The sequence below is a fragment of the Sturnus vulgaris genome, chromosome 1 (genome assembly GCF_052056855.1).
Source record: "Sturnus vulgaris isolate bStuVul1 chromosome 1, bStuVul1.hap1, whole genome shotgun sequence".
NCBI lineage: Eukaryota > Metazoa > Chordata > Aves > Passeriformes > Sturnidae > Sturnus > Sturnus vulgaris.
This window is the reverse complement of record NC_142243.1, coordinates 48,339,194-48,366,933: the sequence shown is the minus strand read 5'-3', so window position 1 is coordinate 48,366,933 and position 27,740 is coordinate 48,339,194. Positions and strand designations below refer to the sequence as shown.

General features: G+C 36.2%; 1 protein-coding gene across 3 annotated transcripts; it reads right to left on the bottom strand.

Annotated features, from left to right (window-relative positions):
• Positions 1 to 773: 773 nt before the first annotated feature.
• On the bottom strand, positions 774 to 27,740 carry ANLN (anillin, actin binding protein). 3 transcript variants are annotated; one of them, XM_014886881.2, is made up of 24 exons: positions 27,603 to 27,740; positions 23,230 to 23,383; positions 22,576 to 22,860; positions 21,823 to 22,169; positions 20,910 to 21,132; positions 19,710 to 19,897; positions 19,466 to 19,573; positions 18,862 to 18,982; positions 17,904 to 18,020; positions 17,165 to 17,391; positions 16,573 to 16,724; positions 16,105 to 16,252; positions 15,337 to 15,472; positions 14,851 to 15,030; positions 14,098 to 14,224; positions 13,245 to 13,293; positions 13,109 to 13,165; positions 11,675 to 11,713; positions 11,315 to 11,336; positions 10,191 to 10,303; positions 5,601 to 5,687; positions 4,013 to 4,120; positions 2,476 to 2,648; positions 774 to 2,153 (listed from the first exon to the last, which is right to left on the bottom strand). In XM_014886881.2, the coding sequence occupies exons 1-24, from the start codon at positions 27,618 to 27,620 to the stop codon at positions 2,030 to 2,032; spliced, it is 3,303 nt and encodes a 1,100-aa protein (XP_014742367.1). In that variant the 5' UTR covers positions 27,621 to 27,740; the 3' UTR covers positions 774 to 2,029. The 3 variants fall into 3 exon arrangements, with proteins under 3 accessions (XP_014742367.1, XP_014742368.1, XP_088022284.1); XM_014886882.2 differs by having other exon boundaries at positions 23,239 to 23,383; XM_088166158.1 differs by lacking the exon at positions 22,576 to 22,860 and having other exon boundaries at positions 27,603 to 27,739.

Sequence of the window (27,740 nt, the reverse complement as noted above, 5' to 3'; positions counted from 1 at the left end):
CACACTGCATGTGGGAAGGCTCTCTTGATTGTTCGGTAGTTTGCAAACTCTTTCATCGCAAAGCCTTAAAAGAGCAGAGGAACATGGGAGGGGAGGAGGCAGCACCCAGCAGTGCCAGCCAGGAAAGCATAAGCATAGCTTCCTGCTAAGCTTGCGTCCTATGCTTCTGCTGGCTGCAGGAGCCCATGTCCTCACCACTCAGAGCCTGTGCCCAGAAGTCACCATACAGGTCAGTTTTTCTACCTAACTGCACCTGTTGCACTTTATACCTTTTCCGTTATGAGGAGAACTTCTTGCACAATGAACAAACACAGATTGATTTCTACAAGGGATAATAGTCCAATTAGCCTAAATTAAAATGTTCTCTTGAATATCATCTAGTTCTGTTCTTAACACCTTTCTGTGAACTTATTTCATAATTCAAAATTTAATGATTTTAACTCACTTGGGAGTTTAGACAGCCTACCACACATCTACTGCTGAAATTTGCTCTTGCACTGTCCACGTTATTCTGCTGCCATGTCTGTCACAAAAAAAAAAAAACAACTAAAACACAAACATCTCTCCTCTTCATATTTGATGAGCTGCTGCACATGGACAATCCGGCCTCCCACTACAAAATTCACCTACCTACATCCAAGGCTTCACATTATCAAGTGGAATTCTGGGATACATGTACAGAATAGAATCTTTCCTTAAACATTGTGTGAAGCTTTTCTTCAGCCTACAAATTAGTACCTCAAAGGCATAGATGACATTATGAGAAAAGCGGGAAGGGTTTAACTTTTTATTTTAATTGAATGAAATAAATCTTAAGACATATTATTGAAATATTTAAAGACATCAAAAAAGAAAATGAGATTTAAAAGCAAGTACAAAAAGAGAAGGATAAGGTAACAGAATTTAGTGTTTTGAGTGTGAATATCTAACAGCAATAGCAATTTTTAAGTTTTCCACTACTGCATTCCTACTGAAGTAATGAGCTGGTATTTCAATACGCTCAGTGAAAAGCTGTGAAAACTGCAAGTTTTAACTGAGAAATGTTGCCATTTTCATGATGGGTCTGAAGTACTGTTTTGATAAGCATTTGTAGACATGTCTATGAGGGGGAGGAAGACCCGTTCTTTCAGCCAGTGGAGTATTAGTTGGTATATAGCAGCTTTGCACAGTCTTATTATCAAACAAACAAAACAAAACAAAAAAAAGGCACTTTTACAACCTATTAACCTATTCCTGGTTCTCAAATGGAGAATTCTAGCTTGTAAAAAACCACAAGTCCCAGGAAATATTGGTGTATACTACCCTAAACTTAAATTTTTGCACGATTTCTTTTATATAATAGTCCTAACAAAAATATTCAAGACCTTCCATTTCTATCAAAGTGCAATATATGGCATATGTAATTCCACATCTGCAAATCACATGGTGTACATGCCACACACTTATCCATACTAGTTTGTATGAGAAATTGCAATAGTATGGATATCTTGTGCATGTCTTTTGTTCTGACCACAAGGATGGTGTAGAAGCAGAATTATCTATACTGCAAGTTGTAGAATAAAATTGACTAGTTACTTCTATGCCTGATCATTACAAAAGAACAAATGCTAAACATTAAATCTTGTGCTTCAGCAGCATCCTTGTTAAGAGTATTTTGAACTATTGTTTTTTTCAGGGAGCTGAGTTATCTAGAAAGTTTGTCTTTCACTAGCTAGTGCCTCCCTTCCTGCCCTGAAGTGTGATTTCCTGCAATAATTTAGCTGTTCAAAAAAGATAATGCATTTAGCGAGAAGACTTCCAAAAAATGAGTTTTATAAATATTTAGCACTTCAGAAACGGATGCCTACCGTACTCAAAACTAGGAAGTAAAAAGTTTTTTAAATTTTTAAAGTGAAATAAAAATAACATAACATAGCATAACATAGTCTTGTATAATGTTAAATACTCTCTCAAACTTAAAGCATAAGTGACCCAGAAGACTTCCACATTTTCATTTACATTATTTTCTTATGTAGTTCCCTTCCCAAGTTTAAAGCTTTCTAGTAGGTTTGTAGCAGGCATCAGGCTGCCACATGTGAAGGTCAATGAGGACTTGGTTGAGCTTTTGCATCCAAAGGTTACGCTCTTCTTTAGTATCAGCAGACAGCCAGTTCCTAGAAGGCAAGGAACCCCATGGATTATTCTCCATCTCCAATTAGTTATTGTAACGAATGTCAAACTTATCAACCATAGGAGTCCAAACAGCAGGCTTAAAAATTAAGTCAAACATTCCACAATCCTGCTACCAAGACATCTGGCATTTCCACTCCTAGAAAGCAGTTAGGACTACAAGTGAACAAAACAGTTCAAGTGCGACCCTTAGCATTTAAATGACCTTTGCATCATTATGACAAAAGTTGTAAAGCTCCTACATTACTAAAACTATCACATAAGGTAAAATACCCTCCCACAATCTCCATGATTTTATGCACTCACTTTGTAACACAGAGTGTGTCTCTGCATTGGCTGACAAGGGTCTCACGGTCATCTTCTCTCTGAGGTCGGACAGTTATTAGTTCAAAAGTGTTGGGACGGGCACAGAACTCCCTGTTGGCAGGTTCAATCTGATGATTAGTGCAGTTAGCCAAGTTTATCCGGCCCAAAGGATGCTGAAAGTGAAATCAGTTAATCAGTCAAGAACACTGTAAACAAGAGTAATTCTGAACAACATATGCTTTCACAACTTTGATGATATTAAGTGAACACGTCTTCTCTCAGTCAGCTGCTCCATACAAAAAGGTGATATATGTGCAGCTGTAAGAAATTTATTTAAAAAAATACTCCATGATTTAAAGTAATCATGGCCTAATGCTAATATTTCCAAATGACATCTATCTCTGCACAATGGAACAGATATACTAGGGGTGAGGGGAATGCATTTAGTAAGTTTAGTATTTCTGTAGATCACCAACATATAGCTGACTCTCTCTCTGGAAAATAGTGAAACAAGTCTAGATTTTCCAGAACAGAAGCCAGAAAACAAACCAAAGCTTTTTTCTTGCAGATAAAAGCAAAATAGGAATCACCTTCTTGTTTAACTTAATTTTCTTTTTTTTTGCTATCTTATCTTACAGTAGGTAGGGATTTTTACCTCTCTCCTGGCAAGGAAAGAAAGTACATTGATATATTTTGGCAATGTCAACCATCAGAATATGGTCCTCCTCTGTTAGCAGGGAAGAAACTAATCTCAGGCATCTGGATTGGCAAAGAAGTCCCAAAAAGATCAAAGTTTGCCACAGAGTTTGGGAAAGAAAATGTTCTGCCACTAAATAAGAAAGTGTTTAATGGTAAATAATTTCAGTGAGCAAGAAAAACCCTCTCGGAAAGCAGTCTTGAAAAGAACCTGATAGTATTTTAGTACACTGCAGGAACACACTAAGGAGACAAGAAGTGACACCTCAGTGACAGATGAACCTTTGATTTGTCTCATTAGCCCAACAAGAACTTAGTTTTCTGTGAGAACCATTTAAGAAGCACCAGTTCTAGTACAATGAGGAGCTGCAAAAAGACAAGGACTTCAAATAAGACAGTCTATAACTACAATTATGCTTCTACAATATACAAGGATTGCCCACTAATTTTTTACCATATTGTTAGTCATCATTTCATCCAAAACTTAAGGCAACTAGATACGGTCTGCTTATTAAGCTGTACAAGTCCAATCAATTTCAATTAAATAATTAGTGATTTAATGAGCACAATGGAAGGCCTTAAGACTAAAGGGGAAATTAAATCTGGATCCTCCATCACTTTTCCTCCTTTCCTACCAGACAGGAAAGTCAGTTTCTAAGTTTGCCCTGATTTAGGTCAGCTTTATGAAAACAAGCCCCCTCCATTCCCCAAGGAAGCTTTAGGAGCTTGAATCCTATGCTTTAGCAGTTTAAAGTCTAAATATTACTGTCCTTAAAAATGAACAGTTGCTTGTGTAGGGTACCACAGAACTTGAGACTTAAGCTTTAGAAAACAGCATTACCTTTAGTTTCTCATCATCTGGGTATGTCCAATAGGAGATACAATTTCCAGACAGCACACACCAGCGCCTATGCCATGCTCCAAATCCACTGACATCTTCAAACATAGTCTTAAAAACAAAAAATTAATGGGGTAACTTTGTACCTTGAGCTTGGTCTGTACTTGACTATTTTTCTACCAGAATGGTTCTCTAAGTGCAACCCTTCATAGGAGTAAATGAAAGAGAAGGAAACAAAAATTATACTGACAGAGGCTTCTACTTGGACAGTTTATTTATTTTCCAGATTGTGTAGAAAATTAGCTCACGCTATCGTTCTCAGGTTTGCAGCCTTTTGATAAAAGGCACCTATCATTCTTGTTTAAAATTACCAGATTTTCATGTTGATAGTGACAAGCACTCCCATTATTTTAAGATAAAGAAAGGTTAATTATAGTATATGCAGTATGAATGATTCACAAAGCATGTTCAAAAAACGATTTATTATTATTAGATATTTGAGTAATTTTAATCCTAATATGTGGATTAAAAAACATGCAGCTATTCAAGAGGCCGCACTTAAGAGAGTCCAGTCAGTTCAAAAGAAAATAGAAATTTATTTTTAAGCGTTTGCGTTGGCAGTTCTTTTACTGGATGCTGGATTTCAAGCCCATTTCCTTAGTATTGGAATGGAGAGTTTAGTATCAGACTTCTATTCCCGATATCTCTTGAACTCATACAGAGCTTTTTATGTTTTTTCAATTAATGTGTGAGATTCTCACTCTTCACAATTCAGATTATAATATTCAATGATGCAGGGAGTTTCCAAACCCTTACTCCGAACAAATTCAGAGTATGTACATAATTCTTCAGGTTTTACACTTTGCATACCAGAAGCAAGTATTTCTCAAATTAGTACACAGAAACTTGGGACAGCAAACACCATGTAAAATGTTTACATCTAATGAAATCTGTCCAACTTCAATTAAGTAAAGGGAAAGGAGACAGCAGGGTTTGGAAAGAGTCTAAAGAAATCATGATTTCTGGAAACACCAAAATAACAGCAAATGTTAATGTTTCATTTTCATAGCACATTTACTGCCATCTTGTGGACATTTCAAGAGTTCCAGCTGTTAGGCTCAAGTATCAGCTGCATTTTCTAGGTCCAGTTTTAGAGAGAACTGCACAAGAGGTTTCTCAAAGAAATACTATTGTTTCTTTGCCATTTCGAAAGGCTGAAAACACAGTGGGAAAAACCCAATAATTTGTTTTTATAAGACACACACAAAAAGAGTCCTGTAAAATTTTCTGCTACAGAAATTAAAATCTCATCTAACTTCACAGATTTTAGCAAGAAGGTTAACTGAAGTTCAAAATAACAAATAAACAGAGGTTTAGGAGAGAGATACACAAACTCTAAAAGGTAGCCTTAACTTAGACAATTGTAGAAGATAAACTAAGAAACATTTGCGGTCTGATTCAGAGATGGAAAAAAAAAAATCAAGCCAGTTTTACGCTTCAAACATAGGTGTGACATTAAAAAGTTACTATATTTAATAGGACCTGTAATTTCCAAGGCAGGAGTTTGAAGTGAATACAGTAAATACCTTACCAAGAACCCTTTCTCCTCCATCGAAGAGTCCACTTGGCATTTCAATTTCAGATATATATGACCTTCCAAAGGAGACAAAAAGGGAACCTGCAAAATGTAAACCAATCATTTAATTTTGACTCCTCTCAACTAAGTCTTACCAGTTCAAGCAAGCCACCTGCACCAACATGTTAGCACTGTCTTGTTCTTAGGACCTTCAGCCAGAAAGAAGCAGTCACTCAAGCAAGACAGTAATAATTGCTTTTGATTTCAAATTCATTTAAAAGCTTTCCAAGAATTATTTATTAGTTTGTTCATATATATAAACATGCACTCTAGCTATAAAGACAGGCTCTTCAAGCATAGTTAGAAACAACAGAAGGCACCAGTCCACACCTTTCAAGCTTCTGCCTCAGTTTGACACCAAGTTGTTTGGAAAATATCAAAGTGAGCTTAAACAGGAATGGTACTTGGATACCATAAGCATTTTTGGCAGATACTGATGTAGTAGTGCCTACTCAGATAAATCTTTGCATAAAAGAAAATCTAGAAAGGGGAAAAGTAATGAAAACAGTTCATGACTGGCACTCAAGGTGTTAAAAACACCTGTTATGTAATTTCTAACAGAAAATGTTCCTAGTCCTATCTTCTGCTACTGGGAAAAATATAGTAGCTTCATTGCTATACCAGAGGTCAGTTAAACAGTTATTTGATAGTCAAGAGTTTTGAGGAAGAGCATGCAACAAAGGTCTGCCTTTGAGCTTTCCCTAATCCCTCCATACATAATGCCTCATTACCTTGACTACTCCCATGAAATCATATCCTTTTTTTTCCCCCCGACAAGTAAACTGAGGCAAACTTCTAATTCAACAAGTAAATGATGACATACACAGTATTCTGCACAGTGTATTTTATTGCTAATCTGAATAAGCAATGCTGCTAAGAATCTTGAAAAGAAGTTGACAAAAAAATCAGAAACCTTAGTCTTTTGTATTACTAGAAAATCCAGGAAGGTCGATGTTGCTACTCAAATACAAATAAAGAACTGTTTGCCAGGGCATAAGTACAGGCATGCATACACAGTAACAAAATCACTTTCAGTACTATGGAATCAATGGCAATCAAATGGAACTAAATTTTGCTAGTAGCTAAGATGAACAGGAGTAACCCTTAATAGTTAAAAGTGCTCATCTGTGGGCCTCAGTGCCTGCAGAACACCAAAATAGGTGTTGTGATTAGAAATTGGTCACCTTCGAATTGCAGACATCCTGCAGCTTCCTCCCAGACATAAGACACACACAAACAGGTGATCAAATTATTTTTATATGTTAGATCTACTCAACTAACACAGCATGTATGGCTTGCTCCTGTACTCAACAGGAATAGTATAGCACAGAAAAATTCTAAGCATTAGGTAGGAGTCTGCATGACCACTTGAGAAGCAATAAATAGTAAAACAATTCCATGTAACAAAAGTAAAGAAATCCAGGACTGATGCAACTTATCAGCAAAGACAACTATAACCCTACATGCTACACCAGGGAATAATGGCATCTAACCCTAATAAAGCACAGTAAAATCCGTTTCTGAATGAGGCCCTCAAGGACGTTTGGTCATTCCCTGCTTCAAGGTCATGAGTTTTTTTATCCCCTTTAAGTTTTACGTCAGAAGAGAAGAATCCAATTTATGAAATTGAACAGTGAAGAACTATGTGACAGGCAAAGCAAAGAGGTTGTATAACAAACACAACAGTTTTGCAGAGCCTACAACACCATTACTAAAGAAGGTCTCAAAACACCTTCCTGTACACATAACGAGAAAATACTGAGTTCCAGTCAACAATATATCTCTTTCAAAGGTTTAATGGTGATGGAAAGAAAGCAGTTTCACAAATATCCAGCTAGATGAAAAACTAAGCTAAGCTATCTTGCATTCTGGTGTGGATATTCAGGTATTTGCCATAGGAACACAGCTTACTCTCGTTGATTATCTGTAAAGGGTCTCAAGATAACTCAAGAATTTGAAAAACTGGTTTCTTAGGATACTTTTGATTAAAAATAGGAGATGACAGATACTAAAATTACTTGCTTAATTTTTAGAGACAATATGAAAATTCATCTAAAACACTTTCTTCTGCAGGACTCAAATTATTAACTAGACAAAACTATTTTCATAGGTTAAACAAATTATTTCTGTTAACGATATCAATTCACATAATTTCTAAAGCCAAAAACATATACACCAAGCAAAATATTATAAGTGCCCATTTGTGTACAAATAGGGAGCTCATTTTTTGACATGTTTAGTATTTTCAAAACTTTTTGCTTAAAAAACACAAATGTCTTGCTATGTCTTGTCAGAACAAGGTTAGGATAAGAAGCAAGATTATTTAGGTCCTGAGAGATTTTAATTTTCTTCAGCAGCAAGTTGAGTTCAACCAACATTTAGGCTGCCAGACATTTTTCTCTGCTTCTCTTATCAGCACAGCAGATGATTTTAAGTTCTGTGTAGTTCATCAAGAAGCTGGCTCAAATTTCCTGACTAGAAATCTTTAAGAAACACACCAATTTATTCTGAAGCAAGAAACACCCTCCCCTAATGATCTAGGAAGCAAGAGAAACATGCTAGTTAAGGAAAAACCCTAAGTAACCTAAATAACTGAGTTCTAGCAGCATGCTTATTATTGTGAAAGACCAGAGGTAGAATTCTGCTAGTCTTAAAGGCTTCTTCTAACATTTTGCGTTTAGTTAGTAAATCTTTGTAAGCAGTTTCTCAGAAGAATAAAAAAAAAAAAAAAAAGCTGCAAAAAAGGTCAGAAAGAAATGAGCAACATGCACCAAGAAGCAGTTTAACTATTTTAAATTATAAACTAAAGGATCATAGCAACCTTGTCCTGGAACATATAGCCCAACAATTCTTTTTCCTCCCCCTCAAAATTTATCTAGGGAAAAAAGAAACATGCTAAATACAATTAGTGTAAAGTTATAGTCTAAAAGAAAAAAGGACACAGTTATACATGAGTATATTTTGGTCCTTTATACCCTGAGTTTTAACAGTACATAAGTAAAAGAGGGGAATGACACTCAAAAAAACCATTGTGGCATCAGTTTGTTCCATATCAGAAATGCATGAAGCAAGTTAAGAAGCAGCTGTTTGGTACAGCCATAGGACAAGTCAAAACTGAAATTTTACTGAGGTAGTTATTTAACAAAAAATCCCAAACAAGTCATGAATAATAATTGCCCTTTTTACCAGATTACTGTATGACTGTGACTGCAAAAACTTAACCAAATGATAGTTTCCCTGGAATTCTTTTAAAACACTGTGCTTTTGCTATATTTCACTAGTCCAGTGTCCTGTCATGCAATGCAAAGCAATGAAGTCCAAACCTAAACTGCTGAATATAATGCAAAAGCTAATTCCATTAAATCCAAGAACAAGGGGTTTCCAATCAGGAAGCTATACACAAAGATTTCTACATAGTTCTGGTATAGTATTGTTCTATATAGTATAGTTCTGGTGAAGAGGAACATTTATGCTGAAGAACCAAAGCTGCTACTTCTGAAATTCACATAGTAACAACAGTGAAATTTAACCATTAATTTTTACCAGCTGTTTCAGTAAAGGGATCTACTTCTATCTACAAAAGGTAAAACTTCTAAAATGCAAGTTGGGATTATTGGGATATTGTGTTTTAAGGCTCATACACAAACACAACTAGTCCTTGTTTTCTCATCTCTTATCAAAAGCTGTAATTGCAATAATACTATCATCACAATAAGACTTGATTAGACAAAAAAAAGAGAAAATTATTCTTATACTGCTGTTTGGGTAGCTGAAGCTGTGATTTAATACTACCATAAACTGCATTAACATTTTAATTAATTTAAACTAGCTTAGGATAGCTGGTGGCATAAACACCTATTAAAATAGGTTTTAAGTACTAGGTATTACAAGGTTAGAGATTACAAGGAATGTAAGAATGTATTTTTTGAACTTCTCATAGCAAAAACCAACAAACATGTTTAGACAAGGAAGTAATGACATAAAACTCAGTAATAGCTCTCAAAAAAATTAAAACAATTTGCTTCTACAAATTTAATTGTGATATGAAAGGGAAAAACTCATACTCCTAAATACATTCAAACGGCAATTTTTAAGTGCAGAAAAATTCAAATACTTCATTATCATTAAAACATGCTTAATGCCTTCTTTAATGATAACTGCAAGAGTAGAAGCAACAATATGAAGACAATGTATAGAGATGCCAACTGCATACATCAATTTTTTGTCAGTGAAAGCAAATCAGTAATCAAATTCCTTCATTATCTTTGCATAACCATACCTTACACTAAGCTGCAGAAATGAAAGAGCATCTGGCATAGTAATGTAAGTCTCCCTGTTTATCTCAAAATTACATTTAATTAATATGAAATCATATGTAAGTAACAATTAAGCAAAAGTTTTTAATAACTATATAAATAACGTATCTATAAACTAACATATATGTTTCATTTCTAGGATGGTACTTTTACCTGAAAAGTAAACCCAGACTAACTTTTCTAGTAGCATGCAATTACCTTTGTATTAGTAACCAATAATTTCCATTACCTGGTCCAGTGCAAATTTGGTATTTCCTACAGAAGACAGTGATAACTTGTGGGATCCAACAAGGATGAAATTTGTACTCCGTATGGCATTTGGGCCACCTGGACTGGCCATGGCTGTGGAGAAGAGTTTAAGTGAAGTCATAACAAAATACACAATCAGGATGCTGCAAGGCTTAATAAAAAGTACTTTATTTGCACTACTGTATGCATGCCCAGTACTCCAGAAGTGCTCTTTGCAGTGCAGCCCAGCAGCGCATTCAGAGAGAATCTTTATATACACCATTCCTCCTCAGCAGATCTTTTCTTTCAGAAACAAGCTTTGAAAACATCCACAAAGGAGAAAACAAAGCATTTTAAGTCTCAGAGGGATAGAGAACATGCTAGGGCACACTACAAAGCACACATGCCCTGCAGTAGGAACATGGCTTTTCAATCTCTTAACCTCAAGTGACACACTGCAGTCTTGCAGAATTTGTACATCTTTCCTTTGCACTTACATCATGAGACACACACACTGTAGCTCAGGAATTTTACTAGCTGCAGCAGCATGACACACATTCCAGATTTAGTTCATGAGCTCCTTATTGCTGCCTTATTTCTGCTAAAGCTAGCTCAAGTATGCACTTCTCTAACTAAAGTATGAGATAACACTTTTATCCACTTAGAAAAACACTTAGAGATGCTGTTTTTCCCTGTCAAGAGTCAGAAATATATAAACAAGTTTATACATGTTTTTTATATACAAATATATACGAACAAAACACTACACACAAGCAGTATTTCAGGATCTGTTCATATTTTCAAATTATTCTGTATTACTTTGCTGACAGCAGACACTAGTTCTCTACTTTAAAAATCATTGATTTAGTTTGAATTCTTACTTTCAGGAAAAAAAATGTACCATGGGTACCTGATACCAGATTTTAATTTTGATTTTGTAAAGATATCTTCTGTTAAACATAATGGCAACTCGGATATAAGCACAGGGCCAGTTTTTGGGCTGGAAAATTTAGTGTTTCTTACTCACAAATTGTCATCTCTTACAAGTATTACTTACTGATACAGTAGCTTTGACAGCAAGTGTAGATTATTCATCCTGGCATAAGATGTTTAGACTTAACTTACCTGGAGTAAGAAGGTTGCTTTTCTACGAAGAGAAAAATAAAAGCTTAATGAAAAAGAAGTTCTGACAGTTTCTACAGAAGACAAAGCTAAGGTAAAAATAAGTTAGATTTGAAGTACTTTTAAAGACCCAATCAAATAGAAAAAAAATAGAAAAGAAAGTCCAAATAAATGTGTAGTAACTGCATATTTCCAGCATTATACATGTAACAGAGCTGTTGACAGAAAGATTTAGCAGAAAACGCTCTATAAATTGTCAAGACAGAAAGAACCTGTTATGGGCACAGCCTTAATCTGTGCGAGAATGTGGCCCTTGGAAGGGGTCATAGTCAGATCTTGTTACAATATTACATTCATACTTACCGAGGTAATAGATGTTAATAATCTCTTTGGAGTAATAACCTACAAAAGAAGACAAGAAGATAAATGCATTTGCTACTGAATTTGTCCACCACATTTGCATGAAAAATTCCAGTAGTTTCCCTGTCTAGTTATCTCACATCTTGAATGGGTACTCATTACTATGAATAAGTCTTTGGTTTTGACTGCACATAATATATCTCAATGGAAGAAATTCTACATCTCAACGAAATAATTACTGCAGAAAAGTTAAAGCATGCATTAACTTGGAATGATTAGCATATTTGAGAAAACCAGTCTTAGCAGGCCCTATTACCTATGTAATGGAATTTCAAAGTTACATATGTTTAACTAAAGCTAAGAGTTAAAATAAAAGTATGGATATGTTGAATATGCTGCTGTTATATATAATTATTTTCAAATTAATATCTCAAAGTGTGAGACTATATATTAAACACAAACAATATTTATGTACTCTTATTGAGGCTGAAAGACAAGTCTAAGCAGCTTGTCAAAAAGCAGATATAGGCTGCCATTGGCAAACCTATATAACATCATATCAGCAGCTTGTCTACAGTAGCACAAAATCATTCAGTTTCAAGTGAAAATTCCCTTAAACTACAGCACAGGAAAGAAGCAAAGTCTGGGACTTGAAACTTTTATTAGAGAATAGATGGAAGCTTTCACTGTGCCATATCAAAGAATAAAGACACTTCTTATTTCTGCTTGCAGACACAGGACTTAAGTACTCATTCCAACTGTTTTGAAAGACACTCAAGTTTCTTGTTTTTACCAAGTGACAGATATCTTGTCAAGGAGGAAATCAGCCATTAATTCACTCCGTGCTCTAATAGAATGAAAAGAAAAATATACATGCGCTCCCCCAAAACCAACACAAAATTAACAAACTACCACATAAAAAACCAAACCACCTCCAGAAAGGCTTGTTCAGTGTTACATATCCTTAATAAAGCACAAACATTTGATATGCACACTCTTATTAAAACAATATTTATTTTAAAAAGTAAGCATCTAGTGCTTATACTTAATACTGGAGAGAAAGAGTTGTTTTTAGTTGATCATTAAAACCTTTAAGACAAAGCAAACTCCAAAGTAGGGCATATTGACTGGCATAGTTTCACTGAAGGGGAGAAAAAGGGCAGTAAATCACTATCACAGGCCCCAGACCTAATAAGTAAAGGTCTGCAAAGCATAGCATTTTGCAGAACTAGTAAGACTTCTTCCCCACTAATATATTTCAGACTCAATCAAGTGCTGCAGGTCCAATCTACTAATTGCTGTAGGTCTCCATAATCCATCTGTCATGGCAGATGTTCCAAGAAGGAAGTAAAAGCAAGCAACAGATTGTCTATCAGTCAGTTCTCCTAGTGCACCTTATGTTAAAATATTACATACTGATTTTCAGGTTTCATTTACCTTAGATTTATTTATTTTTTTCCTTTTATCAGTGCTTGTAACTTCTTTTCTCTGCACCTGTAAGGCAAGAAGGTATTAAGAAAGCACACCACATCATTCTTCCTTACAGCTCCTCTTAACAGCAACTGATACATACCCAACTGTAAACTTCTATATTTATTTCAAAGTCATTTGACACATCATGCCTAAATGGGAAGAAGAAAAAACAAGTTAAACAAACTGAAGTAAAAAGGCTTTTGTTTTGGTTTGTGGCAGGGTTTTGAGGGGCTTTTGCTTGTTTTGGTTGGTTTTGTTGGGTTTTAAGTCACTCTTTACTTCTTCCCTCCTTTTGCTCCTTATAACAGTCCAAGGAGCAAGAAGATTTTAGTATATAATTATTTTAAAATACTTTCCAGAACTCCAAGAATGGGAGGGGAGGACAAGGAGCAGATGACATGCATCTACTATTTCTCAGATTGCACCCTCTCCATTACAGACTGGATTTTTTGAGTAAGTAGCTTTAAGTGAAGATTCCAGAACTTTAAAAACAGAATTTATTTATTTTGAAGACTGTGCTAACTACTTACTAACAGTCATTTGAAGTCTTTATACTTTTTTAGCTGACATGTGAGAGTCAAAGTTATAGTTGTAAGAGCACTATTTTTCCAGATACCAAAACCAAATAGCTATATAAAATGTTAGTTGCTGAAAAAGAGAAAAACACATCTCAGGCACAGCAATCCATCTGTCATTGCAGGTGTTCTAGGAGAGGACAAAAGGCAGAAAATGCAAGAGATAAAATAGCTGATGGATGGTTGAGTAAGTCTAGGTTGCTCTTCTGAGAGAAGTGCCTTCCAGCTATTTTTTGAAGGAGGAAATAGCTATACTACAAAATCTCTCCATACTTTGTTGCAGATATGAAATTCCTATAACTAAGACTTTAAATGTTTTTATGCATGTTCCACCATCAGAGTTAAAACTGGTTCAATAAAGAGTTTCTTTACACTTACATAGTAAACGTCGTAGTAAAAGTAAGAGCATCTCCATTGAGAGAACTGGCAGTACTTGCTAATGGAGTTGCAACCATGTTTTCTGCTCCAGATCTCAGTATTATTACATAGTAGTAATTTCCTGCTTCTGTAAGTACACATCAGACAGTTTGGTTAGCCAGAGGACTCAAAGTATCTTAAAAAAAATTCCCAAATACTGCATTGCTATTAAGCACATCTCTGTTTCACCCTACTTAAAACATTTAGTTACAGTTGAGACTTGATTATAAACTTAATCTTGAAACAATTTTATTTTCTTTATGATGTATCTACTAGTAAAATTGTCTCCAGAGGATTCACAGCTACTGCTTTACTGCCTGGGGCATCTCAGGCCAGACCTACATTAACCAGTGTATGAAAGGGGAGAGGAAGAACTTTTAGACAGATCAGCAGATAATCCTAGCTCTTTATACTCCTTAGGTGTGCCAGCCTAACTACACATCAGCTTTCGCTGAAACATTGAAAAATTAGTTGGAAGCAGATGAACTCACTGCAATAGCTAAATTTTCATTACCTCTAGATTTCTGAGAACATCGGAAAGGACAAAAAAAAAAAAAAAACCAACCCAAAAAAACCAACCAACCAACCAACCAACCAAACAAACAAAAAAAAAAATAAAAAAAAAAAAAAACCAACAAGAAGAATGAACCAGAAATATATGTAGGGAGAATGAGGAAGGAGGAGAAAAAGAAAGCTTTTATTTGCTAGTTTTACCTGGCTTTTGAACTGCAGCACATACAAAATCTGCTTTTAGAGGTAGACACATTTCTGAAATGGAAACAGATCCCCTGGAGGGAACAAATTCAGTGGATGTAGTAGTTTTATTTTTTTTATAATGTGGTCTTTCGTTCTTCAGTTTATTCAATTCTTCCAATAAAGCAGTTCTCTTCTCAGCTGCATGAAGAAATTAATTTAGTTCTATAGAAGAAAAAGTACTGAACATTTTTTTCTGCCATAAATATGTAAAATGCAGCTTAAATTTTTATCATTTTACAGTGTAGTAGGAATATAAAGGTCAAAACAGATACTAAAAATGTCCTCTTGCCTAGAAAAAGCTGACAGATACTATCCTGTTTTATTCCCAAGTGAAAAACTATTAATAAATGGCCACAATGTAACACAATAAATGAGTAGGGAAGAAATTATGAACCCTGTCAAAATGTTCATTACAAAGACTTGAATTTGAGTATAAAAACCAACTTGCAAAGAGAAGAAGTCTCTCTGCTTCTGCTTCTTCTTGTGACCCTTTTCCATGTTCCTCATCAAAACAGCAATTCAGAGCTTGACTGGCTTGATAAATCACTGTCTGTTGCATGTTGATCTTATTGTTCAGTTCCTAGAGTAAACCAACAGTAAAAATTACTACCAAGAAGAGATATTCAGTGTTGTGTTCAAACAAGGAAATGTCTCAAGATGAGCATTTTGGGGGGGGCAATGAAAGAAGAAAAATCAGATCCTTTAGAGAAAAGTACAAAAGCCTTGCAGTTTACCATTACCTCGACAAAATAACATTGCAGCACAACTTTTTTTTGATGTCAGAGGTATGGTGGGGAGTGAAAGACTCCCATATTGTATGTTCCATATCCCACCTACTCTTCCCTTCACCGGGGGAAGCAGCACTAACCAGAAATCCAGCAATATGGATAAACAAAGCACTAGTAAAGATCAGATTACCTACTGAAAGTAGGTAGTTACAAATTCTGCCTAATTCAAAGGCAGTGCTAAGATGCAGATTGTCTTCTTTTCAAAATAATGGCTCGTTCTCTCCAGACTTAATCTATAATACATCCTTTTAAGAGAAGCATCATCAGTTCAAAATTGCATCATCATTCCCTACCATTAGGTATTTATGCTAAACAACCTAATTTTGCAGTTCTAAGCAGTATGTTAGTGTCCTGGACATTCACAAGGGCAATTAAATTGGAAATAGTAGATTAGAAAGAGGATTTTAAGAAGTATATTAGGTACCTGCATTTTCTTTTTGATATTGACTTGATCAGATGGGCCATTTCTTCTCATTTCTAGTTTCGAAGCAACATCTTCTTTGCGAACAATTACTTGTTTTATTGAAGGACTATAAGTTTCCTTAAATCTTTGGGATCTGTATACATCAACACTTAAAAAAGGAAACACCACAAAGTGTTTCACAGGTGTGCCAAGCCTTTTTAATAGATACATAGATACGTATTATATATTGAAGTTTTCCAACTTGCTTAAAGGGCTTTAAAGAAAGCTTTCCATCAGCTGATTTTAAATTTAAGCAACAGAAAAGACTACACAATCTACAATACTACAATAAAGGCTGAGATCTTGCAAAACAGATTAATTTGTAGCTTAATTTTGAGTTTGAGCAGTATGCATCTTTAAAAGAGTTAAAAAAGCCAGTGTTTTAACTTGTACACTTAGAGAATCAGGGGTGGGGGTTGCATTTATTACCTGTAAGGAAGGTTGTAATCTTCTGACATAGAGCCAGTACTGTCTCCAGATTCTCCCCTGGGAACTCTAGTCCTTTGGAACTTCTCAGACGTCAGACTTACATCACTGATACTGCTACCTTCCCCTGTTGACTTAGAAGGAGAACCAAAGGCCTGAGGAAAAGAACACATTATATTACAGATATCTGTTCACATAATAATCTGTTTTCTCTCTCCTTTACTTGTTTTACATATAAGCAGTAAATTTGCTTAATACTATTTGAACAGATGATATTGTACAAATATGGGCATAGAGCAAGTTTATGTATTTAAGGACACTAACAAATTATCAGTGAGATGCCACCTTTAGTTTCCAAATCAGTACAGTTACATAATTTCAGCTCTTCAGATTTTGCATCAGCAGTCATAGCACTCATGTGCTATACTATTTACAGAGAAAAATAACTTTGCCTCGTTATGCTTCATCAGCAAAATACCACTTGTAACTTCTTTATTTGCCCAGATATCCTCATACTACAAAATACCACAGCTCACAAGCCAATCAGACATCTCTGTAATAAACAAGCCCTTCCCCACCTTCCCTGAATTCTCACCTCTGAAATAATAGATTCCACAAGAGGGGTTAACAGAGACATTGATGAAATGTTCAGTGACTCTTCCTGCTCATTCTCATCACTTTCATCTTCCAGGCTCATGCTCATTTCTTTCTTCAGCTTTTCTATGTCTGGACCATCCTCTTGAAGAATTTCAAAAATCTCATTTATCACTTTTGAGCTATTCATCTCATCATCCACATGTGTTTTGCCTTCATATACTTCACCTGAAGGGTGACATTTTTAAATACATTAGTAGCATCAAGAATCTCATAAAACAAAGCTAGAAGCAAATTCATTTTGCTTTACAAGCAAGCTTGATTAAAAAGCACTTCTTACAGTCGGGCATATAGAACCTAAAAAGTACACTTCCACAGCTATTTTAATATATAGTGTTTTTACATAAACTGCATAATTAATGCAGAAAGGAAATGAAAAGACACATTTTAGACAAATTTCACCCTTTTAGTTCAAATACATCTTAACTGCAAGTCCAACAGTAGAGCAGTCATTTCTGTCCTTTCCCAATGAACTTTTAATGTCAGCTTTTCAATGTTCCTTGAAGACTTCAGTGTCAAGAGAGAAGGCTTAGATATGATAAAAGAAGTTTCCTAATTTGTTTTATATAAACCTCATTACAAAGCACATGGGGGTCAGCAAATGGATGGTGAATTCTACACTGTCCTAGACAAATGGCCATAGAGAGCTAAATTATTAATATAATCTACTCAATACAAACCTTTTGGTTTCTCATCAATTTCTTCTAGTTTTGAGACAGACATTGCTTTTACAGGGCTCTTTGACTCAGCAATCTTCAGAGGACTGGGTTTATCAGTCTCTTCACATTTAGAAATACCTAAGGGGTTTATAAAGAAAAGAAGTATTATGTCTAGTCTTTATTTTAGCTATTGAATTTTAGAAGTTTTATTAACAAAAAGACCACTAGATTAAATATTCCAGTTAGCCACACGTCAGGAAAAAACATTAGAATACCCTCTACAACCTGTACATCTAAATTTCCATCTTATAATCAGAAAACTGACATCACAAGAACAATGCTGAAACCATAGTGAAGTCCTGACACTATAGAGAAAAAAGGGAAAATTTTAAAGACAAACAAAAAAAATTCACTACACAGAAACCACTGCATGCAAACCAAATTTTTCTAGAAGGTCATTTGATCTTACAAGTAAACAGGATACCAAGAGTGTTAAGCAAGTTCAGACTTTTTCCACAAAGATTCTTCTGCTCAGTAAGCACCAGAAAGGACGTCAGGAGCACATCACAATATTTTTCATGTGTCCTACCATAAGAATAAATATCAAAAAAGGATACTGACAAGGGAGGAGTTCCCTCCCATTAGATTCTAGTGGAAATCTGGATACTCAAGTACAGAATAGACTAAATATGTAATTGACAATTCTCATTCACTTCCCTGCACTTAACCTCCATTAAAGTTTGAAACTTAGGTATACTCATTGAAAAACAAAAATACAGTCTTGCCTTGCCATCCTTCCAAGTGGTATAGGAGTACAGAGTACTACTATAATACAAGAAGATTTAGATAAGATAATCAGTAACCAAAGCAGAGGTCCAGTTCCACACATCAGTGTTACTGGCCTCTTTCATTGCTCATGAATATCAAGTGCAGTGCTCCTGCCCAGCACTAGTGACAGGCAAACTGTGACAATTCTCACCTGAAGACTCCACTCTGGAAGACTTTACTGGCCTGTCACCTGCTGATGTGTCTTCTGATAATTCAAGAGCAGATACATCTGAACCAGGAGGATGTTTTGGACTAGCCTGAGATTGGCTTTCCTGGCAAGAACAAAAATAGAATGCATTCAAGAGGTAATGTTCAAAGTGACTAAAAAAACTACCAGAAAGAAACACATTTTAACATTTGCTAGGAAAAAGAAGTTGCCTATATTTACTATATAGTAAATCCCTATTTACTTATCTAAGATACATAGCTGAAGTAGTAAAGAGTAAATGTTTGCGTGAGGAGCTATTTTGCTTTTGCAGTTAGAGAACATAAAACCCCCCACACTTAACATCATCAAAAACTAAATAAATCAATTGGCTCAAAGCAGCATCCCTTGTCTTAGTTGGTTCTACAAGAGGTAAAAAAACTGATACTTGGTTAATAATCATACAAATCATTCCACAAGTGGTCTTGTGCAGACCAGGCACTCCCAAAGCACAGGTTTTTATCTTTTTTATACATTTCCACATCTAACTCTGTATTCAGCAAACGTTAAAGCAATTCAAAGTATCATATTTTGATTGATCACACATTACCATTTTAGCTTCTGGAAGCTTCTTCTTTGAACTGTCAGTTTTCTCCACACTCCCCAGATTGCCCCTATCAAATCGGCCACGAAGGCATGCAAGCTCTCTTTCACGTTCCTAAACAAATGAAGGGAAATGGGAGAAAAGATGACAGCTTTAAGATGTCACAACACTTCAGATTCCTCAGGTAGCGGCAAAACAGTAATAATCTTCCCCAAGCTCACAAGCTAGCTATGAATGTAATAAGTCGTACCTGTTTAAGCTGAAGTGCTAAACTGGCAGTAGAGGAATTTTCATTGAGAAGCCTCTCCTGGACTGTCCTTGTATTTCGGGTAACAATGAGTGTTCTGCACCCTGAAGTATTCGTAGCAGGTCTGTCTGCACTACGCTCTTGACAGTGCTCCCCAAAGCGTTCCAGGAAGGGCTTAATTCCTGATTCCCCTACAAGAACAATTATTTTGCCTTGGAAAAAAAACCCTCGAAAGTAAATAAATCACTGCACTTTCATATCCTGATGAAGGTTCCCAGTGAAGCAATTAAGCTGTCTCCTTTACAGCTCTTATTTCATTATACAAACTGAACCCAAAAAGCGAATCATAACAGTGATGTTAATAAAACAGTAAATCAAAGCAAGTAGATGTCTCTCTCTTACTACAGCCCATATGTAAAACACCAGTTATTTAAACTGGTTTGCCTTTTCCAAAATCCTCTAAAACCAGCCTCACTTATATCTTTAACAGAAATAAGCATTCTGTTACACAAAGAGAATATGTTGTTTGGCATCCACTCTGCTTGATTGAGCTTATCTTACTGTCAGCATATCTAAAACTTGCTTTTCTGGCCATCACTTTTAAGAGTTCAAGCTGTTAGTCCTGGTTCCTGACATAATAAGCAGCTGAATTTAAAACTGAGGATGTTCACATGTTTTGACATCAGTGCTATCACTGAAAATAAAGACATTGCAAAGTTAGAGTATCTATGTGGCAAGCTTTGATTTCTTCTAAATATGCAGGCTCTTAACAGTATATCAAATGGATACATATAGTATCCAACAATCTGAAATAAACTTTGAGCAATCTCAATTAATGTTAGGGTGCTTTTGCTCTTAAAAGTTACTAAAACCATATAATTTTCTGAAAAAGTTTTCCTACAGAACCCGATCCACCTTTTTTTAGGCATTTTTATAAAAATACACAGGGAAAACTGGAAGAAAATCCTCCAGTTTTGATCAAAAATCTAGAAATCTATATCCCCTGCAAAATACAGAATTTTAAATAAATTATACAAGTTACAATAATTATCACAGCTCTCATCAGCATTTTACTCAAGCTACAGTTGAAAATAGGTATTATCTGGTATGGTACCTTAAATTCTTAACAAATATGTAGTTTTCAACACAGCACACATAGGCCTAATTTGAATGAATATTTACTGAAGCTGAAAAATAGACTACCTGGTGTTGTGGGTTTACCCTTAGGTTCAAGTTGCACATGTGTTCCTTTGACTGGCTCTGCTTTGGACTGAAGTGGTTGAGGCAAAGCTGACTTCGCCGTTTGTGTATGCCCTTCAGTTTTCTGAGGGCTGCAGGGATACTCTGTTGGCCGTTGTTGTACTTCAGATTGTTTAGAACAGGGATCAGTAGCTCTTGAAGATTGTATTAAAATACTGTTTGGATCCTTAACAAGGGAAAAAGAAAAAAAAAGGAGACATATTCTCTCAAGCAGAAAAAGAATGAAAGCACTCTGCATAGCATACTATCACCTAATACACCTATTCCTTCAACCAAAAAAAGTCAAGAACAAGTGTTAAGCTTTAAATAGACTTTTTTTTTAAATCCAGTATTTCAAATGGTTTCAGCATTTGATTCCAGGTGGTCTTGCCTATTTCAGGTATTATCCCACATTTCCCTAGACAAGAACACACATGGCAAATATTATCATTGCAGAAACTGCATAAATTGAATAGTAAATGTCTAGTACTACTTATTTCATCATTCTGATTGAGTCTTCATACAGCAATAATATTTACAATTTCAGTCAATCAACTACATGAAGTTACAGAGTGAAACCCAGTATCTCTGTAACAAGTCCCCCTTCTGATGGTCAAGAGCAGCTATCAAGCACATTGATATCAACAAAACACATAAGTACTCTCATCTTTAAGTCTCAATAAAAGGAATTCTAAGCTGTTTCAGACCTGCTATTAAAAAAAGGGCATGTGGGATTGCAATAAGTATAAGTTGTAAATAGACTAGGACTGCTCAAACTAAATCTATAAATTCAGATTAAACAGTTATGTGCTAACATTTGTCTGCCCAATACAATACTTAAATAAGTTTTTAATCAGCAACTAAATCAGACACTCACCGCTCTCTTTGAGTTTGCTGGTTTATTAATAGAAGCCTCAACAAGCCTTTGAGAACAGGATGCAGCTTCCTGCTTTACACTGCTACTATTGATTCTAGCAGATGCTCCACTTGTAGTGGACAATTTGGATAAACAAGTAGTGCCAGGCTGTTCTTGTGCATTGTTTTGCTTTGCAGATGGATGACTTAGGTCATCTTCCCAGGAACCAATTGTAGCAGCAAGGTTAGCTAAACGGCCTCTTCTCCCAATAGGGGTTTCACTTGCCAGGGCATTGGATGTCTGCTTAGGTGGAGAAACAGACAGATCTTTTGACTGGAGAGGAGACAGAGGAACATATTCAGAAGGACCTGGAAAAAAAAAACATTTGTTTTGCTAATAAAACATACTGAGATATTGTTGCATCTTTTGCATTATTCTAGATATTATTTTTATCAAAAATTAGATATTCCTGCCATCAACAAAAATCAAACTACCAGCCCTAGAGGCATTGAGACTAAGAAAATTAAACATTTTTAATCAAGCAGTTTACTAATTTTATGTCAGTGCTGTGAGGAGCAAGGCATCAGACTAGTAGAGAAAAAAAAGTTTACAATTAAGCTGTTGACAACAGATTCAATATTTTAGGTCTGCCCCAGTATTGCCTTAGAATTCTTTAAGAAAACATTAGCCTTCCCACACACAAAATTATCTTCTAGTCAACATAATCATCAATGCAAACACAGACATCAATGGTGCTTAGCAAGCGAAACATACCCTCACTATCCCAGCAGCGCAGCTGTTCCGCCAACTTCTGTGTACATGTTTTGACTGAAAGGGCAGCAGGAATTTCTGACTTGGTGTTTAGTTTTACTTTCTCAAGAGGCTGAACCAATGAAGCTCTGTTAGAAGCAGTTTTGTGTGATTCTGAAGTCATCTGAGGAGAATAATGGCTTGTGGAACTTGGAGGAACTGGCTGTACTTTCTCTGAATTAGAAGTTTGAGTCTCTATATCATTAGGGCAGAGCCTTTTTGATGGTGATGGCTTTGTATCTGGTTTTACTGGATAAGTCAGAGTATTCAAGCAAATTAGTATTCAAACATTCTAAAATATTTTCTGACAACACAAAATTGTAGTGCAAATAAAGTTATGATTTATGAATATCCTGATATGCTTCCCAAAAAAGTGCCCTTCCCAAATCTACCAAGTACAAGATACTCTCTTTGGCATTACGCAATTATTTCTAAACAGCTTACTAATAACTTGGCACACCTGCTCTCAAGTCTAGCTAAACACGAGCTAGTCCTAGTGGCCAGATAAACTAAACAGTGGTCAATGCAGTTAAGATAAACTCAGTGTTTTCACTTTCCCTTTGGAAAAAAGATGAGACTGGTATCAAAGCAATCTTTATTAAACATGCTGCAAAATACCTTCATCACCTGGAAGAGGTGCCTGGTTACCGGTTTCTGCCAAAGGTTCTCTGGCCCTCTTGGTCTGCATTGTGGGTCTTGTCCCCATCTTGGGCCGCTCTGCCATTTTCCTCTGTAGGTTCTCTCGCCTGGCACGGGTTCTTTCGAGGAGTTTCTGAGTGGTCAATAAGTCATGTGTTACCAGACATTGCAGTGTGTTAACTGGTAACACCTCAGAGTAAAATATGTTGGAATTCTATTTAGCACAGATAGCCAGTAGGTTTCAAATTTCAGTCATTAAATCAACTATTGTCTCCAACTAGCCTGGCTCTGAAAGAAAATCAGACTAAAGAGACACAAATAATGGCAAAATTAAAGAGCAGCTTCTATATACTCCAAAGTCATCAGAAACATTGGAAAGTAATTTTTTTTAATCCTGAATCACCACATGACAGTCTTGATCTGTCAAGTCTTGCTAGCAGAGTTTTCTGGCACATTGCTAAAGCATCTGGTGAAGTCACCTGACTGGCACTAACCCTCTAACAAAATAAATAACATTGAAGCGATTGTCAAGAGTTTGTAAAAGAGTTCAACAAATAAAAGCATGGCTATCAATATTTTTAAAAAATTGCTGTTACATCTTCTAAACCAAAAGGTGAATTTCTTTGCCTCAAACTTAAAATTTAAGAATAGTATGATATTATACCTAGCTGTATTATGGTAAACAGCCTGTTTATTAATATATGTCCATACAGAAACACATATAAAGAGATACCAGTTATGCTACATAACATTCTTTTTCATTCCCTACCCACTGGAATTTTGAATACCCTGATTATGTTCCATATAAAATAGCTGTTTTAGTAAATGTTCAAAGTGATTCCTTACTTAAACTCAAGTTTAAAATAGGTTGTGGTTTGTTTGTTTTGAATATAGCATTTGTAAGTCATTATCACTCAGTTTGATCACATCGAAAGGATACTTAATAACTCTATCAGTCTAGATTTTAAGGTTGCTATCAGTCTAGATTTTAAGGTTGCTATCAGTCTAGATTTTAAGGTTGAGACAAGAAATTGTGCAATTGAACTAATGGCCTTTAAAGGGAAGCATATAAACTGCACTTGTTTGGTGGCACATAAATTATTGTCAGAACTGTACCAGCCATTATGTGTCCTGTTGCACAGCAATTAAATACACATTTCACATTTTTAACTGTCTAAGGCTGAAGTCTTAAATAATGTTCCATTGTGGGCAACACAGGACAAAGAGAATGTAATCTCAACAGGTTTTTGAGAAAACAAATCTCAGCTTTGCTAACTTTCACAAAAGAGGAAGAATTTGGAAAAAAAAAAATCCCCAAAACAAAATGCATGAAATGACATGAATGCCTTCAATACAGGTTACATGCTAGTTGTGTCCATAAGTCAACTTTCCTTATTTCCAAAATGCAGAGCTACAAAATGCATATAAAAAAATCCGTTAAAAAAAATCCTAGGAGATTTAAATTAACGGTTCTTCTTGCAAGAACTTGAATATATGTCTTACAACAGTATTCCTACAGTTCTATTCAAATAGCAGTACATTCCTTTCTGTTTTGTTAGTTGAGCAAAACAGAGTTTCAGTTGTTACATGTGAGATGTCACTTCCCAAGAATGCATACCTCTGTTGTTCAGCTCCAGCTCCTATTGGCTTCTTGCATCTCAAATTTTCCATTCAACTGCCATAATTCCAACGGTGCTATTACACACGATGAGTAAGCCACACTCTACAACGTGAGGCTTACTTTCCAAGTCCATCAACAGAATATTTTCTACAAGTACATTGTCCAAGTGTTCTGATGACAAAGTTTCAGAGTATCATAGAAGTCTAAAATCCTAAAATAGACTGAGTTGGAAGGAACCCACTAGAAGTCCAACTCCTGACCCTGCACAGAACAATCCTAATAATCACACAATGTGCCTGAGACCATTACCTATTTTATTACATCAAGGAATCTGAGGACTATGAAGTCAAAGTCAGAGGATTACTGTGTTACAAAAGCACTTTCTAAAAACCAGAAAAAAACCTTCCCACTTCAAATGTTAATAGGAAACTTCAGTTTTTCAGTTTTTCAAAAGTTTGTTTTCAAAAGTATGTTTTAAAGTATATATTAGAAAAGATACCTAGGCCCATATATGATTACAAGAATTTGTTCTAACTACCCTACTTTGCTAGCAAAATAAAGTGAGCAAATAACGGAATAATCAACTTCAAACCTCCTATTTGCAAATTTTCCCCAAACTGCATTGCTTATTTTTCTTTGCTCATCCTCTATGCTAAGCAACCATCCTTGCCTCTATGAATGGTAAAAACTACTTCAAAGTACAAAATAACCTAGACAATTTCTAACATCCTGTAGTAAGAACTATAAAGCCTTTTGCACAAGAAAGTTGAGTTATAAAATCAGCTATGAACGGAGTCACAAATGTTCACTGTGATCCTGAGAACGTACTCACTGTACCATATGCTCAGTGTGATCTGTATTAATAATTTGGTTGACATTCAGAAGGTTCAGATTTTTTTCGCAAGATTAACCAAAAGAAACATGATTTCAGAACTGATTTAAAAGCATTCCACTGACTCTTACACCAAGATTTATTTGAGCTTAAATTCATTGAGACACAGACAAAATTTGCTACTGCAAAGTGATCCGGAGACGCTGAAGTAACAGTATGCTTCGTCCAATTGAGGCTTGAATTATTACATTTTACATAATCAACACTTACAGTGCCTCACCAGGTCCCTGCAAGTAACAGAGTATAGTAATGTGTAGACAAAAATTATTGGAAAACAGTTAAACTAAAGGAAAATTGTATTAAAAGAAAAAAAATAGCAACGCCAACCACAGAACATAAATACTTAAAAAGAGGTAGTAAAACGCTTTCTTTTCACAGAACTTTGGGAAGTTACTAAACTTCAATACTAGGACATTAATATTGGTCAGAACTTGACACAACAGTGGAATGTCCTCCACAGCAGAAATATTCTTGATAAGGTGACTTTTTATGCATTCTGCAATACTGGCTATGAATGAAGTTTACTCTGGGGAGTGGCCTCGCAGTTGGTCATTTTCAAAGCATTTCAAAGTCAGCTATGTACAAGAAGGGCGTGTACAGGTTGGAATATCTCCCAGCATGCAAAACTATTTTAAACTTCATTCATAGTCAGGACTTGAAGTTTATTTAAGACGAGCTGGATCATGTCACTCCCTACCAATTAAGGAAGGAGGTTTTAGATGTTTCCACTTAGCAAGACTTTACATGGGGATAGGGTAGAACTGCCTTGGCATAACATAATCACTAAATCTGTTCAGATCAACACCTTATGTTCAATTTTTAAAAATCAGACCTATGCAGTCACCTTCTTCGGGCACGCAAATTATCTAAAGAATGTCAGTTTGATAAACAGATTGTTCACAAAGAGAGAAGAGTATTTAATCAGTGTATCTGCTTTGAGGTTTTTTTTTTTTCCAAGTAGTTCAGGTTTTATTTACATAGGCTGTGGATTGAAGGCCCTTTTTACTATGACATTTCTCAAAGCAGTCACAAGACATCTTTAAAACTACACCTCTGACATGAAATCAGAGTATAGCATAGTATCTTTAAGAAACCTCCATATGGATTCAAGGTTGTCAATTGCTCATTTTACTATAATTTTGCCTCTGTAAAACTTAAGCACACACACAGCTAATTCACCCTAACAACTGACGGACTTGTTTTTTTTTTTTATATGTATATATAAAAGAGGAACTGTGCCTGCCAAAGAAAGTGACCAATCGCAGATGGCAATAGTGCCAAATAGGTCACTTTCTTTATCAGATGTTCTCCACTTTGGACAGACTTATGATGCGACCTTTAAGTATGTCAGGCACAGAATGTCAACAGCGCTCCCATCTGCTCCTGGGATTCTTTCCGTCCTCGCTGGAAATCTTATCTGGCAGACGCGCATGAAAGGCAAACGCTCGGCTTGGAAAAGGGCCTTTCCTCCGCAAACCCTTGCGCCAATCCTCCATGCTCCGTCCTCTCCCGGCAGGATCTGACACAGCGCGGGCGGCTTCAGGAGCGGAGGCACCGGCAGGAGCAAGGCGGGGAGGGGCTGCGAGGGTCTCCCCTCTGCAGAGAAAGAGGGTCACTGCAAGCCCGCAAATCCCCCCACAAGGGGGGACGAAGGTGGCTGACAGGACTCCGCCAAGAGCAACTATCCCGTCCCGAGAGCGCGGCGCAAGGATCAGCTCCCTTCCCTTCGGACCCCAACCCTTCCCTGGGTCCCCGCGGACCCCAACAACGACAACTCGAAGCCTCCCTGGCTGCGCTCCCTCCCCAGAGGGGACTGGACGGGCCAAGCCGTGCCCTCACCTCGGTGAACGGATCCATCGCTGCGCCGGTACCACCAGTATCCGCTCACCAGAATCGCCCACCAACGAACAACCAAACCTCCACCCTAACCGCTACCGGGATTTGAATTTCAGCGCCCGCCGCGCGCAGGCACGACGG